The sequence below is a fragment of the Photinus pyralis genome, unplaced genomic scaffold, assembly GCF_008802855.1.
Source record: "Photinus pyralis isolate 1611_PpyrPB1 unplaced genomic scaffold, Ppyr1.3 Ppyr1.4_LG8, whole genome shotgun sequence".
In the NCBI taxonomy this organism is placed as follows: Eukaryota; Metazoa; Arthropoda; class Insecta; order Coleoptera; family Lampyridae; genus Photinus; species Photinus pyralis.
In genome coordinates, this window is record NW_022170819.1 from 24594023 (window position 1) to 24610475 (window position 16453).

The 16453-nt window shown below is 36.2% G+C and overlaps 1 protein-coding gene across 1 annotated transcript; it reads left to right on the top strand.

Moving 5' to 3' along the window:
* Positions 1–442: 442 nt before the first annotated feature.
* Positions 443–3044, top strand: LOC116179487. The gene is made up of 2 exons (XM_031499281.1): positions 443–1738; positions 3000–3044. The coding sequence occupies exons 1-2, from the start codon at positions 443–445 to the stop codon at positions 3042–3044; spliced, it is 1341 nt and encodes a 446-aa protein (XP_031355141.1).
* Positions 3045–16453: the final 13409 nt, after the last annotated feature.

Sequence of the window (16453 nt, forward strand, 5' to 3'; positions counted from 1 at the left end):
GTCATGATAATGAAAATAACCTGAACATAAAAAGTGAGAACATATATTGTTGATTTGGGTTCTTGGGTTTTAAAAATTAAAAAAACAAGTGTCCATATTGGTGAAAGTCATTCAATATATGTAATATGAGGTATGCACCATAATAAGGTTTTCTTGGAGAAAGCAAGTCATGATCAGTTTAATGTAATTAATGATTATTCATCTTCTCACGAATGATTTCATTATGTTAATCTGCATTAGGGTTTTCATTAGAGTGTATAATAATTGCTCCGTAATTATCCTTAGGTTAATGAGATGGTTGTTATTAGAAATGATGGTTATTCCTAATAGGTGATTAACATCAGAATGCTTACAATGAAATTTGGAAGGAGAAATTCCCTATAAATAGCCTAGTAACCCAAAAACGTTTGTTAGTTCAAAATTTGAAAGCTCACAAGTGAACATGGCGTTAGAGTTCGTGTCCAGTGAGAAAGGGAAATCCAAGTTGTTTTTCGAAAGTTTTTTGTTTATCAAGGATAAACAAGTTGATACCAAAATTTATTGGAAGTGCGAGCACTCCAAGAAAATGAAGTGCAAAGCTCGTGTGATTACGGTGAATAACTTTGTGTCGTCAAGCAATAACGACCACAACCACAATGCCGACGCAGCGCAGCTGGAAGCCAATAAGGTCATGCAGAAAATAAAGGAAGACGCAGAAAACACAAGAGATACACCTCAGTTCATTGTGTCCCAAGCTTCTGCTGGTTTGGGAAATGCAGTTGCAGCTAAATTACCAACAGTCAACAATATTAAGCGGACCATTAGGAACGTCAGAGTGAGAGAAAACGTTGCACCGGCCATACCAAGACATCGGGAGGAGATCATTTTCCCAGAAGAGTTTACAATTACCACAAACGGCGAACTTTTTCTCCTGCACGATTCAGGGCCAGTAAATGACAGAATTCTGATTTTTTCAACCGCACGTAACATCAACCTTCTGGCGATGTCCCAGCATTGGTATGCCGACGGCACATTCAAAGTAGTTCCACCGCTTTTTCTACAGCTCTATACCATCCACGGGATAAAAGACCATGTAGCTATCCCTTTAATATATGCTCTTCTACCAAATAAGACAGAGCAAACCTACTTAAATCTTCTTCGAGAAATAAAAAACCTACTTCCAGCTGATGATGCACAACCACAGACCATCATGACAGATTTCGAAGTAGCAATGATAAATGCCATAAGAATTGAGTTCCCGCAAACCATACATCGTGGATGCTTCTTTCACCTCTGTCAAAGTATTTTCCGACACATTCAGGAAAATGGCTTAAAACGGGAGTACGAGAGAAATCCAGAAGTTGCGTTGACATTAAAACTGCTTCCAGCCTTGGCATTCGTTCCACCTCAAGATGTAATTCCTGCTTTTGAAGACATTTGCGAGCAAAACATTTTTTCTCCTGAACTGCAAGTTATTGTTGATTATTTCGAAGACACGTGGATCGGTCGCCCTCAACGACGTGGACGGCGCCCGCCCCATTTCGCGATCAACATGTGGAATTGTTTCGATGCCGTACAACATGGACTTCCAAAAACAAACAACGCAGTGGAGGGATGGCATCGAGCTTTCCAAATGCAACTGTGTGCAGACCACCCAAACATCTGGAAATTTATTTCGGCATTAAAGAGGGAGCAGAGTATAAACGAATTACGAATAGAGCAACATATCAGCGGGCAACCACCTACCATCAGTCGTAAGGTATACCGTGATTGTGCACAAAGACTTTTAACACTAGTAAATAGTTATGCACCTGACATAAATATATATGATTATGTTCGTGGAATAGCACATAATATATCATATTGACAACATGTAATTTTTGTTTTTCATAATATGTACCTTCCTAACTGTATCACATTCCTATATTTAGCAATATAAGCATTACTTGGTTGTTTGTGGTTTTCTTATATTTACAAATCAATGATTCGAGTTAAGGCTATCTCACAACTTTATCTTTCGAGTAAAAGATATTCGAGGAATTGCTGATCGAGCAACTTACAATTCGAGCAAAATTTCATTCGAGCAACTTACTTTCGAGCAATTGATCTCGAGCAATTGGCTTTCGAGCAATTGCATTCGAGGAATTTACCTAGACCCTCTACACATCGTTGGTTCTCAAATAATCAATTGCAATTAAATGTCGATAAAACCAACATCATTGTATTCGGGAAAGATGTTACGCAGTTTGAAAATTTTAATTTTTTTGAAACTGAATCTCTCTTCGTCATCTAAGACGCTTATATTACTATGATACATTAAGGAGTGTATATTTTGCATACTTTGAATCTCATTTACGATTCGGTATACTATTTTGGGGAAACTCAAAGCTTATAAGCAGTATCTTTAAGCTGCAGAAAAGAGCCATCCGCATTCTGGTTGGAATGGGTCCACGGGAGTCATGCCGGTCTCATTTCAAAGAATTAAAAATCGCGACCTTATACAATTAAACTGATTTTTCTGTTTTAATTACAAAGTTAAAAATTATTAAAGATCAAACATTCATAACAAATAATAAATTTCTTCCATGGAGATCGCAGTTGGAAGCGTCCCCATTACACTTGCCGCATTGCCACGTTGTATAGCAATACTGATTTTTTGTCTTAAATAACTAGTAGCTCGAGGTTCTCCAGTAATACTGGCAATATGTTTTCCTAAACACTCCACAAAATTACGAGCCTCTCTACACCAAGGTCCCAAAGTCTCTACAATTTTTTGATTCTTTTAAATAACTACCTACATATTTTAAATTGTTTGTATGTGTACTCCTGTATTGTAATATTTAAAATTTTTTTGTGTGCACATCTGTATTGTAATAATAAATTATTGTTTACTGTGCAAGATTATTGAACACCTTACCGTAAATATGAATAAAGTTTATCTATCTATAACGCGTCTTCTAGCAATTATTGCATTTTGTTGTAATCGTTGACTTTGACTAATGTCGCTTTATTTGTTTCAGGTAAATTATGCTATGTGGTATTCGGGTAACGGTAAGACAAGCTGACAATATAACATCAAAAGCAAAACACATTTTATTAAACAAAAATTTAAGAATTAGCTCTTTTGATCTTAAGATAAATATCGGTTTCAGGTTTATATGAACCCAATCCACGCGATTTTTAAAGACATTCACTAGTATCCATTAGTAACGTTGAATAATGTGTTACATAAAACATATAATTTAAATAAGACACTTTACCCTGATACACCTCACTTTTGCCAAACGACAGCGATATTTGGAGGCCATTCTTTTATTTTCAAACTAATCGAAATACACTTCAGTCAACAGATATTGATTTAGGGTTGTTAGCTGCTGTGCTTTCTCCAACTTCAAAATTAAGTAGGTTATTAAAGACACGAATACGCCGCCTATGCGCCAGTTATTTATTTGTTCCAGCTTTGTCTGTTCTCCAAGAAAATTATCGACGTTTCCTTTCACTTTTATATTTGTATGTTATGAAGAAGGAAATAATTGCGTTGTTATGCTTAACATGCTGGGAATTCGACGAAAAGAAATCTTGGGTCGCAATTTCCAACTAAGATTGGATAAATGGTCATTCACCACTTGACGTCAAATCAAAGCTTCTTAATTACATTAAAGTGCACTTCTTTGTATTGAAATTGCGGCTAACGGGAGTAAATTATCGTCATTAGTCCCAATTTGGGAGATAAATTAGAGCTGAGCGCTACTGTACAGGGTTGTTAGAGCATGACTATTTACTCTATGGTAATACTCAGACAGGTTATTTATTGCAGCCTGTTTAACTGAGTCTGGGCTACTTTTGCTTCCGTTTTGGGCAACCATTGAACCATACCACCGTAAAGTAGTTCAGGATAAGCCTACTTATAGTGTCGTATAGTAAATTTGTTGTTGGCATCAGTTACCACTGAAAATAGTGGTTACTGAGCCCCACCACCACGACAAGATGTATCACTTACGAGTTACAGTGGTGATAGCCAGAAGGAGAGGCGGCGATTTAGGCCCTATTTCCTCCCCATAAGACTTAGATAGCCCATTAAGACCGTGGCAACCTTGTTGGCCGCCATGGTTCAGTGAAGTTTCCAATTTTTTCATAAGGAACTCTTCCCTTATGCGTTATCTTATTACTCTCTCCGTCGTTTTAAGTATGAAGGACAATGGACTGATAGCTCTTGGGTTGGTTCCTGTACCTCTTGCCCACCTTAGGACTAAAAACCAGGTACCTAATGGGCGTTAATGTCTCGGTCAATTCCATCTCCTCCGGCTGATTTATGATTTACAATCATCCAACGGACCCTGTTTGGTGGGCATCTACAGCCACTAAGACCGTAGTCAGATTTGTTAGCAGGACTGGTAGATGGAGGCTTTCTGCTTGCTCAACGCAACCCGAGAAGTGCGTTCGCTTCAAAAACTGCAAAATGTCTCTAGAACCTTTAGAACCTTTTTCTTCTGGTAATTTCTTCTTCCATCCCTCCATATTTCTCTTCCATTTTTTTAGAAATTTGTTAGAGATTTTCCAATTCAAAGTATTACTCCGGGGGCCCGATCCCTTCCTCAATCTTCGCAGCTTAGGTGGCTTTTGAAAAGCACTCTTCACACCTGTCGTATCAAGGGATTTTTCCTCAGGTTGAACACGAAGTTCGGAAACCTTCCATCCATTAATTTTGTCATGATTCTGGTTGAAGTGTGTAGGAATTTTCAGGTTTCTCCCCGAATACGGGACAAGGAGATCGTTTAAACATATAATTTCAACCAGACAACGTCTTAAAGAGGTCCGTGAAGTTGGCAATGCCCATTTCACCAAACTTAAAATTGTTGTAACCATATTTTTGTGCTAATTTTGTGCTATTTATTGCCGATAAACAAAAATTTTGTGCTTTGGAATTTACCGAGTTATTCGAAAAAACAGATGGGTACGGCCAACTTCACTAAGCGATACCCATGTAATAATTTCGAAAAACTTATACTAATTAATTTTGTGCTAATTTTGTGCTATTTATTGCCGATAAACAAAAATTTTGTGCTTTGGAATTTACCGAGTTATTCGAAAAAACAGATGGGTACGGCCAACTTCACTAAGCCATACCCATGTAACAATTTCGAAAAACTTATACTAATTAATTTTGTGCTAATTTTGTGCTATTTATTGCTGATAAACAAAAATTTTGTGCTTTTGAATTTACCGAGTTATTCGAAAAAACAGATGGGTACGGCCAACTTCACTAAGCGATACCCATGTAATAATTTCGAAAAACTTATACTAATTAATTTTGTGCTATTTATTGCCGATAAACAAAAATTTTGTGCTTTTGTTTACCGAGTTATTCGAAAAAACAGATAGGTACGGCCAACTTTACTTAGCGTTACCCAAGTAATGATTTGGTTATTTATTGGCGATTATTACATAATGTTCTGCTATAATCTTGGTTATAATACTGAGTGAGCAACTATTACTTGTATAATCAAGAAAGTACGAACGACTAGCCGCATGCTGCCATAACCAACGATTTGTTTTGGTTTGTGGTACCACATTATTTAGTAGTAGAGTAGTTACATCTTCTTTAAAAAAAGATTTTTGGTTCCAAAAAAGTGGTGATACGGATACAGATTCTATGCGACGACAGAAAAAAATGCACAAAGAAACTGTAGTAAACGTTCAGGTGACAGCATATCCTAATCGAAAGTGTTTGTTGACAAGCTCATACAGATTAGATCTTTTATATGTGTACTACATCGTCATAGCTGTTTTTTCAACAACTTTACTATTCAACACTACGTCGATGTCTATTCAACACTACGTCGATGTCATTATTAACGTCACGTCTTTATGTAGCACACATATCGGAAAGGGTTCAAGTTAGGAATTTGGTGCAATGCTACAGGCCGTGTGCCGTTGAAGATTTTTCGTAATCCCATTGAAAATTTTTAATAGAGCTGGAAAAACGAGGAAACTATTACGAAATATCATATTCGTATATAAAATATTTATTCATAGGAAATAATTTCTCTTATAGATGATACCACAATTTATTAACTAAATTATAGTTGTGACTGTTCATTGTTGTGAATGTCAATCAATTTAAGATATAGAAAATGTTTCTAAAAGAAAATAATATTTAATTAAAAACTACCTACTTAGTAAATGCCAACAATTAATTCCCATTTAAAGACAAAATTAAAATATCGGGACAAAGGGGATTGAATGATAACTAAAATTACATTAGACTGCATAAATGTGGTTCAAATGAAATATTACCTAATATATTTTTTACTCGAATTTTTATTTTATAACTTTGTACCCAAGTTCTTACATGAACAGTGATTCATTTTAATTTTTAAATTTTGGAACGGAATGTGCTGTGTAGATTTAAACATAATGTATTCTAGAGATTAGAGATTTCTTACACAAGCTCTTTTGTACGATGGTTCAGAAGGGCCACCGCCCAACTTTTTTTCATGAAAATCTTGCACTTCGTGATTTAATCTCGCACTGCATGATTTTATCTCGCACTGCATGATTCTCGTACTGCATGATTTTATCTCGCACTGCATGGATTTATTTCGCACTGCATGAATTTATCTCGCACTGCATGAATTTATCTCGCACTGCATGATTTTATCGTGCACTGCATGATTCTCGTACTGCATGAAATCACGCAGTGCGAGATAAAATCATGCAGTACGAGAATCATGCAGTGCGAGATAAAATCATGCAGTGCGAGATTAAATCACGAAGTGCAAGATTTTCATGAAAAAAAGTTGGGCGGTGGCCCTTCTGAACCATCGTACAAAAGAGGTTGTGTAAGAAATCTCTAATCTCTAGAATAAATTATGTTTAAATCTACACAGCGCATTCCGTTCTAAAATTTAAAAATTAAAATGAATCACTGTTCATGTAAGAACTTGGGTACAAAGTTATAAAATAAAAATTCGAGTAAAAATTATATTAGATAATATTCCATTTGAACCACATTTATGCAGTCTAATGTAATTTTAGTTATCATTCAATCCCCTTTGTCCCGATATTTTAATTTTGTCTTTGAATGGGAATTAATTGTTGGCATTTACTAAGTAGGTAGTTTTTAATTAAATATTATTTTCTTTTAGAAACATTTTCTATATCTTAAATTGATTGACATTCACAACAATGAACAGTCACAACTATAATTTAGTTAATAAATTGTGGTATCATCTATAAGAGAAATTATTTCCTATGAATAAATATTTTATATACGAATATGATATTTCGTAATAGTTTCCTCGTTTTTCCAGCTCTATTAAAAATTTTCAATGGGATTACGAAAAATCTTCAACGGCACACGGCCTGTAGCATTGTACCAAATTCCTAACTTGAACCCTTTCCGATATGCGTGCTACATAAAGACGTGACGTTAATAATGACATCGACGTAGTGTTGAATAGTAAAGTTGTTGAAAAAACAGCTATGACGATGTAGTACACATATAAAAGATCTAATCTGTAAGAGCTTGTCAACAAACACTTTCGATTAGGATATGCTGTCACCTGAACGTTTACTACAGTTTCTTTGTGATTTTTTTCTGTCGTCGCATAGAATCTGTATCCGCTATCACCACTTTTTTGGAACCAAACATCTTTTTTTAAAGAAGATGTAACTACTCTACTACTAAATAATGTGGTACCACAAACCAAAACAAATCGTTGGTTATGGCAGCATGCGGCTAGTCGTTCGTACTTTCTTGATTATACAAGTAATAGTTGCTCACTCAGTATTGTAACCAAGATTATAGCAGAACATTATGTAATAATCGCCAATAAATAACCAAATCATTACTTGGGTAACGCTAAGTAAAGTTGGCCGTACCTATCTGTTTTTTCGAATAACTCGGTAAACAAAAGCACAAAATTTTTGTTTATCGGCAATAAATAGCACAAAACTAGCACAAAATTAATTAGTATAAGTTTTTCGAAATTATTACATGGGTATCGCTTAGTGAAGTTGGCCGTATCCATCTGTTTTTTCGAATAACTCGGTAAATTCAAAAGCACAAAATTTTTGTTTATCAGCAATAAATAGCACAAAATTAGCACAAAAATATGGTTACAACAATTTTAAGTTTGGTGAAATGGGCATTGCCAACTTCACGGACCTGTCTTAAAGTGGAGGACTGCTCAGAGAAAGATGTTAAACTACGAAGGTGCGTGCTTTCTTGCTGTTAATCTGACTGTTCTGGATATTTCTATGTTAATGATGTTAATGAAGTTAATGATATCGATTTTCTTACGAAGAAGCTAACAAGCTCGGCAATATGCAAAAAAATAAATCCGCTTTGTGAGAAACCGGGAAACTACGTTCAATAATACACTGCATTACACCAAAAAGGCAAAATCAGTCGGCGTTCGCCCTTTTTCGTTAGTTGGGTTCCGAAATGCGCGATACTCAATCAAACCTTAATGTTATCATGATTACAAACAAGGAAATCTACCTTCTGCTCGACTGGAATTAGTTTGACCCTTTTCACATTTCCACAATCTGTAAAACATCTCGCACAAAAGAAGCAGGCGGAAAACCGACCCGTATAAAGAATGACCGATATGAATATTGCATGGGGATTCAACTTAATTAAGAAATTTCTTAAATACTCTCTCCACGCCACTCCCGACTCCCCCCTCCTATTTTCCCAATGCTTCATCCACAACGTTAATTTAAAGTTTCCGACGTAATTTTAATTACCCTCCTTTCATAACTACGTTATGCAAAGGTGCCTTTACATAAAGGTTATTGCATTTATGGACTTTCATCGGTAAACTCGTTTCGTTTTCACGTAGTGGCTAAATGCTATAACAGTAAAAAATTAAAGGTGCATTGTCGAGTTAGCTGGTGCGAAGCGTCCCCCATAGTTGGAAACATTTGCGAATCGGGACGGAATCTCCCGGTTTTAGGGGGAATAAACGGTAACTGCCTCTTACCCAACGTGAGACTCATGTTATATTCATGTTACATTTTGCGCTATGAGGCCGCCCGAAGCTTCGCCGCGATGTCATTGAACATGTAAAGTGTTTAACCGCTATATTCATGTCTACAGCTTAGCTAAACCACTCCTGAATATTAGCTCAACAAATGTTACCTTCATTACTATAGAACGTCTTACCTCGAGATAATAAAGTCACGTGCTTCTCCACTAACCACATTTCGTGATTTCACTCTCGAGGCAACGGATATGATTTTTGTCGGTGACATTTCCAGCTATCTCAATCGTCATCTCAACTTGGACAAGACCGGTCGCACCGAAATCCTTTAATCTCGAAACATACTCCGGGATGTACGACGGTGTGGGGCCACCTTAACTGCCCATTAATTTGATACGTCCAATCCGGCTAATACCCGGGCAATAAAGTCCCCTGTAAAATTAATCCGTTTACCTGATAAAAACATCGAACACTATCCCGCTTACGTTTCTCTTTTCCACGAAAGCCGGAATATTCTTGACGCCTCCAATAAAAGCTCAAATTGATATCGGTCACGTACTCCTTCGACGTAGTTGCAAAACGTATAGCTTAGAGCAAATTAGAGGCATCGCTCATAAATCTGCATGGGCCATTGCCTTTATTCATCGTGCCAGGTTGATTTCAAAGTTTTTGCGTTGCTTTCAAATCGTGCAATGGGTACAGATTAAACTTAGATGTAATCGAAGCCTTGCCAGAAATTGATTTTTCATTTTGATAGATAATGGTAACATCCCTGTAAAATACATTCAAAAGCGCGTTCGTAACTCAGTAGAAAGCGCATAGTGTCTTCAGGTGCACTCGTTTGCATAATATACATGTAGGCATTTCATGTTTCAGTTCGTATCGTATTGTATGGGTGGCATTCCTTAGGTAGGTAAACTAATTAGCTTACGCCGCGATGACAAAACTTCTTATCTTCGACCGGAGATAAACTTTCACCAATCCTACGTAATTATTATTTAAATGAGTCTTTTAACACGTAATAAAAATCAACAAATAAGTAAAACACAGGGATGATTATTTAAACAAAATTAACAACTATATAATAATTCTGATACAAAACAAAATTGACCTAGAATTCCAATGACACAATCACAATTTATTGTGCTTAATCCCAATTTAAAACCAACTTTTGACGTTACAAATAATTGAAATGCACATACAGGTGCTAAAACAAACATAACGTCCGCAGGGTGTAGTTTACACAACATTTTCCCCCCTTAAATTGCCTCAACAAAATCAAGAATTACATAAAACCGTTGGAATTCAAAGAAACTGAATGTGATGCTGCACTAGAAAAAATCAAAAAAGCGGTGACAGAAAAAACATCAAAAATAAACAACTGGACACCAGGAAGAAGCAAGTGGTGGGACACAGAATGTAAAGAGAAAAAACAAATTACAAAAAAAGCCCTAATGGAATGGAAAACAGGAAACGACACAGGCGAAGGGTACAGAACAAAGAAGAGAGAATATAAGGATACATGCAAACGCAAAAAAGAAGAATTACAAAAAGAAAAATTAAATATATAAAAATTTATAAACAGAAGGAGGAAAAATAAAGAAGGGATACCGAACGACATTGGAGAAGAAAAAGGGAAAAACTATTTTATACAAAGTTTAACCGGACAGATAAGCTTCAGAGGGGAAAAAACAAAAAGAAGAAGTGAAAAGGAGGATGAAGAAACAAGGGAAGAAGAAATGGAAGCATAAATAGCAAAGATGAAAAAAAGAAAGCTCCTGGACCAGACCGAATAACAAATGAGATGATACGATGATGCGCCGGAAAACGTGAAACACCAAATCAGAAAAATTATTAACAGGGTATGGAAAGGAGGAGAATTTCCGAAAAGTTGAAAAGAAGGAGAAATATGCCCAATACCTATACAAAAAAAGGAAACAAAGATGACATCAAAAACTATACGGGAATCACGCACCTAAACTCAATATACAAACTTTACGCTAAAATACTAAACAATGGGGACGATAGACAACATATTAATAATAAATCACGTAGTACAACAAGAACTGGAAAAGAAAGGAGGTAAAGTCTACGCTCTATTTATAGATCTAAAAGCAGCATTTGATAATCTAGATAGGAACGAATTGTATAAGAGCTTGGAAAAGAAAAATATCAACAGCAAGCACAATAGAAAAGATTAAAGAAATCTATAGAGAAACAAAGAGTAAAGTTAAAGCCAATAACAAAAAACACACAGACTATTGTTGGACGGAAAATCGAGTCAGGGAAAGATGCCCACTAAGTACAACCCTTTTCAACATTTATGTGGCAGACCTGGAAGAAGCATTAAGAAAATGGCAAGCAGGAGGAATAAAAATTGGAGGACAAAAGATATGGTCATTAACATACGCGTATGACATTGTGCTCCTTGCAACAAAGCAATAAGAAATGAAGGAAATGATCACACAGTTAGAAAGGTATGCAAGGTGAAATTCATAATAAACACAGAAAAATCAAAAATAATAGTTTTTAAAAAAGGAAGAAAGAAGAATAAGGACGAGACATCGTGGAAAATCGAAGGAAGCGAAATAGAAGAAGTTTCAGAATTTAAATATCTTGGGTATGAAAAACGGAGGACCAAGTGCTTACATAAGACAAATAAACAAAAAAAGCAAATGGATTAATACCGCAGATATGGAGCATATCAGAAACAAAATTCAAAAATAACTATAATCAAGAAAATGATGTTCGACTACCTGATCAAAAGCACAGTCATGTACAGGGCAGAAATATGGGGGTGGAAGGAGATAGAGGATATTGAGCAGACACAAAACAAATACCTAAAATAGATCCTAGGATTGGCAAGAGATACCCCAACTTACATACTTCTGGAGGAAACCAAACAAGATAAGATGAGGATAGAAGCAGGATATAGAGCTGTTAAATACGAAAAAAGGATAGAAAGAGAAGAAAAGGGGTTACTAAAAGAAGTTTTCAAGGAGAAAAAGAAGACCAAAAAAGTAAAATGGACAGAAGAAGAAGATATTTCCAAAGGAATGGGTATGTAGAAGATGAGGCGGAAAGATTAAGGAGAAAAGGAGTAAATATACCAATGATTATGAATAGAGAGACAAAGACAACCAATTGCAATACCAAATGAATCGAATAGAAAACAGCACCTACAATACCACGGACAAAGAAATAAAAACATTACACTTGCCAGAATATCTACAGAAAAACAACAAAAAGATAAAAACCATTGCAAGATTTAGAGGCAGAAATGAAAACAGGACCCGGGAAAGATGGAAGGAAGAAAAGTGCAGACTATGTAAGGAAGAGACAAAGACGATAGAACACGTGATATACCTACAGATGCAGCAAAACCAAGACGAGCAAAACAGTAAAGGAAATATTGCAGGAAGATGGAAGAGGAATCGACTGGATGAGAAGGACGTTGCAGAGAAGAGAGGAAGCGAAAAGGGAGGAATAAGAATAAACATTATTTAGCTATTGCTGAGGTTGTTGGATTAAAATGCAATAGAAAGTTTAAGTTTATATCGAAACTTACTTATTATTATCATATACAGGGTGACAATTTGAAAACTTACCACCCCCCATATCTTAGTAAATAAACGAGATATTTAAAAAAATCAAAATCCGTTTCGCTAATTCGGAGTGGGAATCACAATGACATAGTTGGCGACGCACCCCCTCCAACCCCCTGCGCCCCAGCCACCCCAACTTTTAAATCTTAAATAGTAACCCCCCATGTGTGATACGTCGTTGGAAAGCTCTGAAAAAATGCTTTCCAACCATACCAAATAGCATTACATTTAGGTTAGTAATTATCGTGCAAATCAAAAAATAAACTTAATATGATACATTTGAAATCTGTCGTATTTAAAACGCAACCGGCGAACATAGACGAACTAAGACAGAGAATAATTCAAGAATGTCGAAATATTGCAAAACCAACATTGGAAAGGTTCGACAAGAGTTTGAGAATAGATTATAACTGGCGATCAAAAATGAGTTGCTGTCGAGTCGGCTTTGGAAGTTCAAGTTAAATACGATTTTCCATGTTTATTTTTTGATTTGCACGATAATTACTAACCTAAATGTAATGCTATTTGGTATGGTTGGAAAGCATTTTTTCAGAGCTTTCCAATGACGTATCACACATGGGGAGTCACTATTTAAGATTTAAAAGTTGGGGTGGCTAGGGCGCAGGGGGTGTGAGGGGGTGCGTCACCAACAATGTCATTGTGATTCCCCCTCCGAATTACCGAAACGGATTTTGATTTTTTTGAATATCTCGTTTATTTACTAAGATATGGGGGGTGGTAAGTTTTCAAATTGTCACCCTGTATATTATGCTATCTACAATACCTAAGAGTCCCCGAAGCCGAAAGGCTAGGGTTAATAAATAATTGAATTGAATAAATCCGTTGGAATTATGAATTTTGACTTCTTATCTAACCTTATCCATGGTCTCTCGGGGCAAATTCAAAACAGTATATAAGACGGAGAGGGTTATATAACCCTTCGCTATATCACGATTCACGAACTTACGATACAAAATAAACGCGCATAATCAGTTGGTAACCCACACACAACTTCTTCTTCGTGATGCCTTTGGACCTCTTGGTGCTTAAGATCGTCAACTTCTTCTTGCTGTTTCTGATCTTCTGAATTTCTTCGACTTGGTTCCGTTGCTGAATTTCCGACTGAAGTGTTTAGTTTCGTGTGTGTACGTTTCGTATGTCCTCTTTGGTTTCAGTCATTCGTTTTCCATCTCCTAAACTATCTCCGTTCTCATTTCCTTGATACCCGCAATCAATTCTTTACTCTGCGCATCACATGGCGCATCCATTAATTTCTTACACTGAAAATCCATTTGTACATTCCTTTTTCTTATTGTTTCATTCATTCCTTCCTGATTGTAGACATCTCTCCTATTAAATTTTTTGTTCTTCTTTACTAAAATCATTTTCTATTAAACCCTACCCCTGTAATTATTCCAGTAAGAAAATCCTAATTCAAAAATGAGTAAAACACGCCCTTCAAACTTTTTCCGCAGACCTATGCGCCAAAAATGCTAAATCTTCTAACAGTGCAAATTTTCTATTTCTGTAAAAAATGTCTGGGCACCAAAAGAAAATTTTACGCTAAAAGACAAACTTCCCCTAACTCGAATTTAATTTAGCAAAAATTGACCTAAATGTTGCGTTTTCCTAATGCCCAACGTCCTGGGTATGAATAGGAAAATTAGGCATGAGAACTCTTATCTAGATCGTAATTTAGGCTCGAGTAAACACAAAGCTAATCATTTACAGATTCGTTCCACATAAGCCAATCAGTAAAGTTGAAATAAAAGAGGCACCCAGAGTCAGATGACACGCATATGCGTCCGATTGAAACTACTCCAATTTCCATGCAAATTAAAAAATACACGTGACTTTTTTGCAAAGATACACCTTTGATTAGTCACAGATTGGTACCCTTTTTTAAGATTCTCAAAGAAAATCCCTTTAATTATTAATGTCACTCAATAATTTACTTATTACTGCAACCTCTTCAAAGGAACCAAATTGTACGTTTGTACAAAACTATAAAAATGAAAAGTTACGGTACCTTCTCCTGTACAGATAATACAAACTACATCCCTCTGAGTTCGTAGAGGGTGGAGTTGGTCTTTTTAATTTTCTTCTGGATCTAGGCTCCTGATGAAATTTTGGCGGGTATTGAAGGGCTGTGTTTTTTATTGTCTACTGTCAAAAAAATAATTTTCAACGTGAGCAGCTAATAGTGTAGTCCAAATTAAAACGATCGCTGATTTTCTCATTGCCCCGAGAAAGTGCAATTTTCAAACGGGAAAAGTGCCACTATAAAATTATGTATTTTCACGATTAAAATTTGATTTTCTTGATCCTTTAGACGAAACTTCAGAGTTTAGACGAGTGTACTACGGGTTTTCCCTTTAGCCGCAACTAACAAACTTTTTGTTATGGTTCTCGCGCCCGTTAATCGTCCCGGACTCAATGAATTCGCGATTTTCTAGAAAAAACATGGATTCCTTCTCTTGAATTCTAAATGTGGACCAACACGGAAGGCCCCAAAACTCAACTTTATTAAATTCTCCCTACGCTTTACGTTCTCGGGGCAACAAGAAAACAAATTGAACTCGTATTCTATCACAGCCAAAACTCCAATTCCCTCAAAACCTTCTTTGGATTAACCCCTACCTACCTTTTATGCCCAAACGCCCAAAAATGGCCAAACGACCATCTTTAATCATGGTGGTGGTGGTATGCGGTAAGGTCAAATCTTCGGTAACGACACAAGTAGCCTAAGTAAGATCAAATATATTGGAGCAATTTACAAGAACAATAATCTCCAAAAGTTTCGTTATACTTGCGGTTACAATTCAGGAACAATACGTCTCCAGGATTAATGTAGGTGGAATAAAGTAAAATTTTCCAAGCCGGTAATGTAGAAATTCATCTATCGCGTAACTTTCGCCAATATCAACCTCGCTAAAACGGTGGGTCCAGGCAAAAATGCGATTTCATTCACGTAATATCCAGGTAGATACAACTTAAAAGGTAGGTAATCCAAAAGTGAAAACGATGAGAACTTAAGAGAAAAGCGTTTCAATGGAGCACAGCCATAGACATAAAAAAGAAAGATAAACCACTCCAAAGATATATGGCCACAGCCAAAACCCAATAATCCCTTATGCAGGTATACGAAAGTCAGTAGAAAAGTAATGGCGTACCGATGTAACCAACACGAAGGCAGAATCTTCACTGAAGGGAAAACAATTGTATGCAATACCGAATTAAAGGAGGGATAGGAACGACTTCTGGTGGCACAGTAAAAAACTATTGTAAAAGAAATCTATCCCAATTTGGACTTTTTCTTAATTTATTCGCTCCAACATGCTGTTCCCTCTTTCGGTTGATATTAGTGATTGACTTTTTGTGTACACGACCGATTTTTGTACCGTATTTGTACAGACAGTAGCTAATGATCACTCATCTCTCAGTAATTGAAGGTTGCTGAGAAATTTTCATGTTGATACAATACAATTTAACTTTGATGGGCTTCAGGTAAAGCGAAAGAGCTTCAACTGTAGGGCAGAGGAAGCACTCTAAAATGGTTTCCAAATTATTTTCTTCATTAACATTACAAACTTAATTAATATAGCGAAAATAAAACTTTGAGAAAGTTCTAATTTGAAATGCAAAGTGTACTGTTTGTAGAATTGTATTTAGGACTATCCTTGTTATTTTAATAATTAAGTTAGCTCGAATCTCGAACCTCTATTCACCGAAATTATGGAAATTCCGTAGGATTTAACTGCCATGAGATAACGTCCCGCTTCTTGTTGTGGTTACGTGTGAAAGCAACTGCCTGCTGCTTTATGTAATTAGGAATAATGACGAGGTCCCCGAATGTGAGTTAAGGAAGTTTAGACCCTT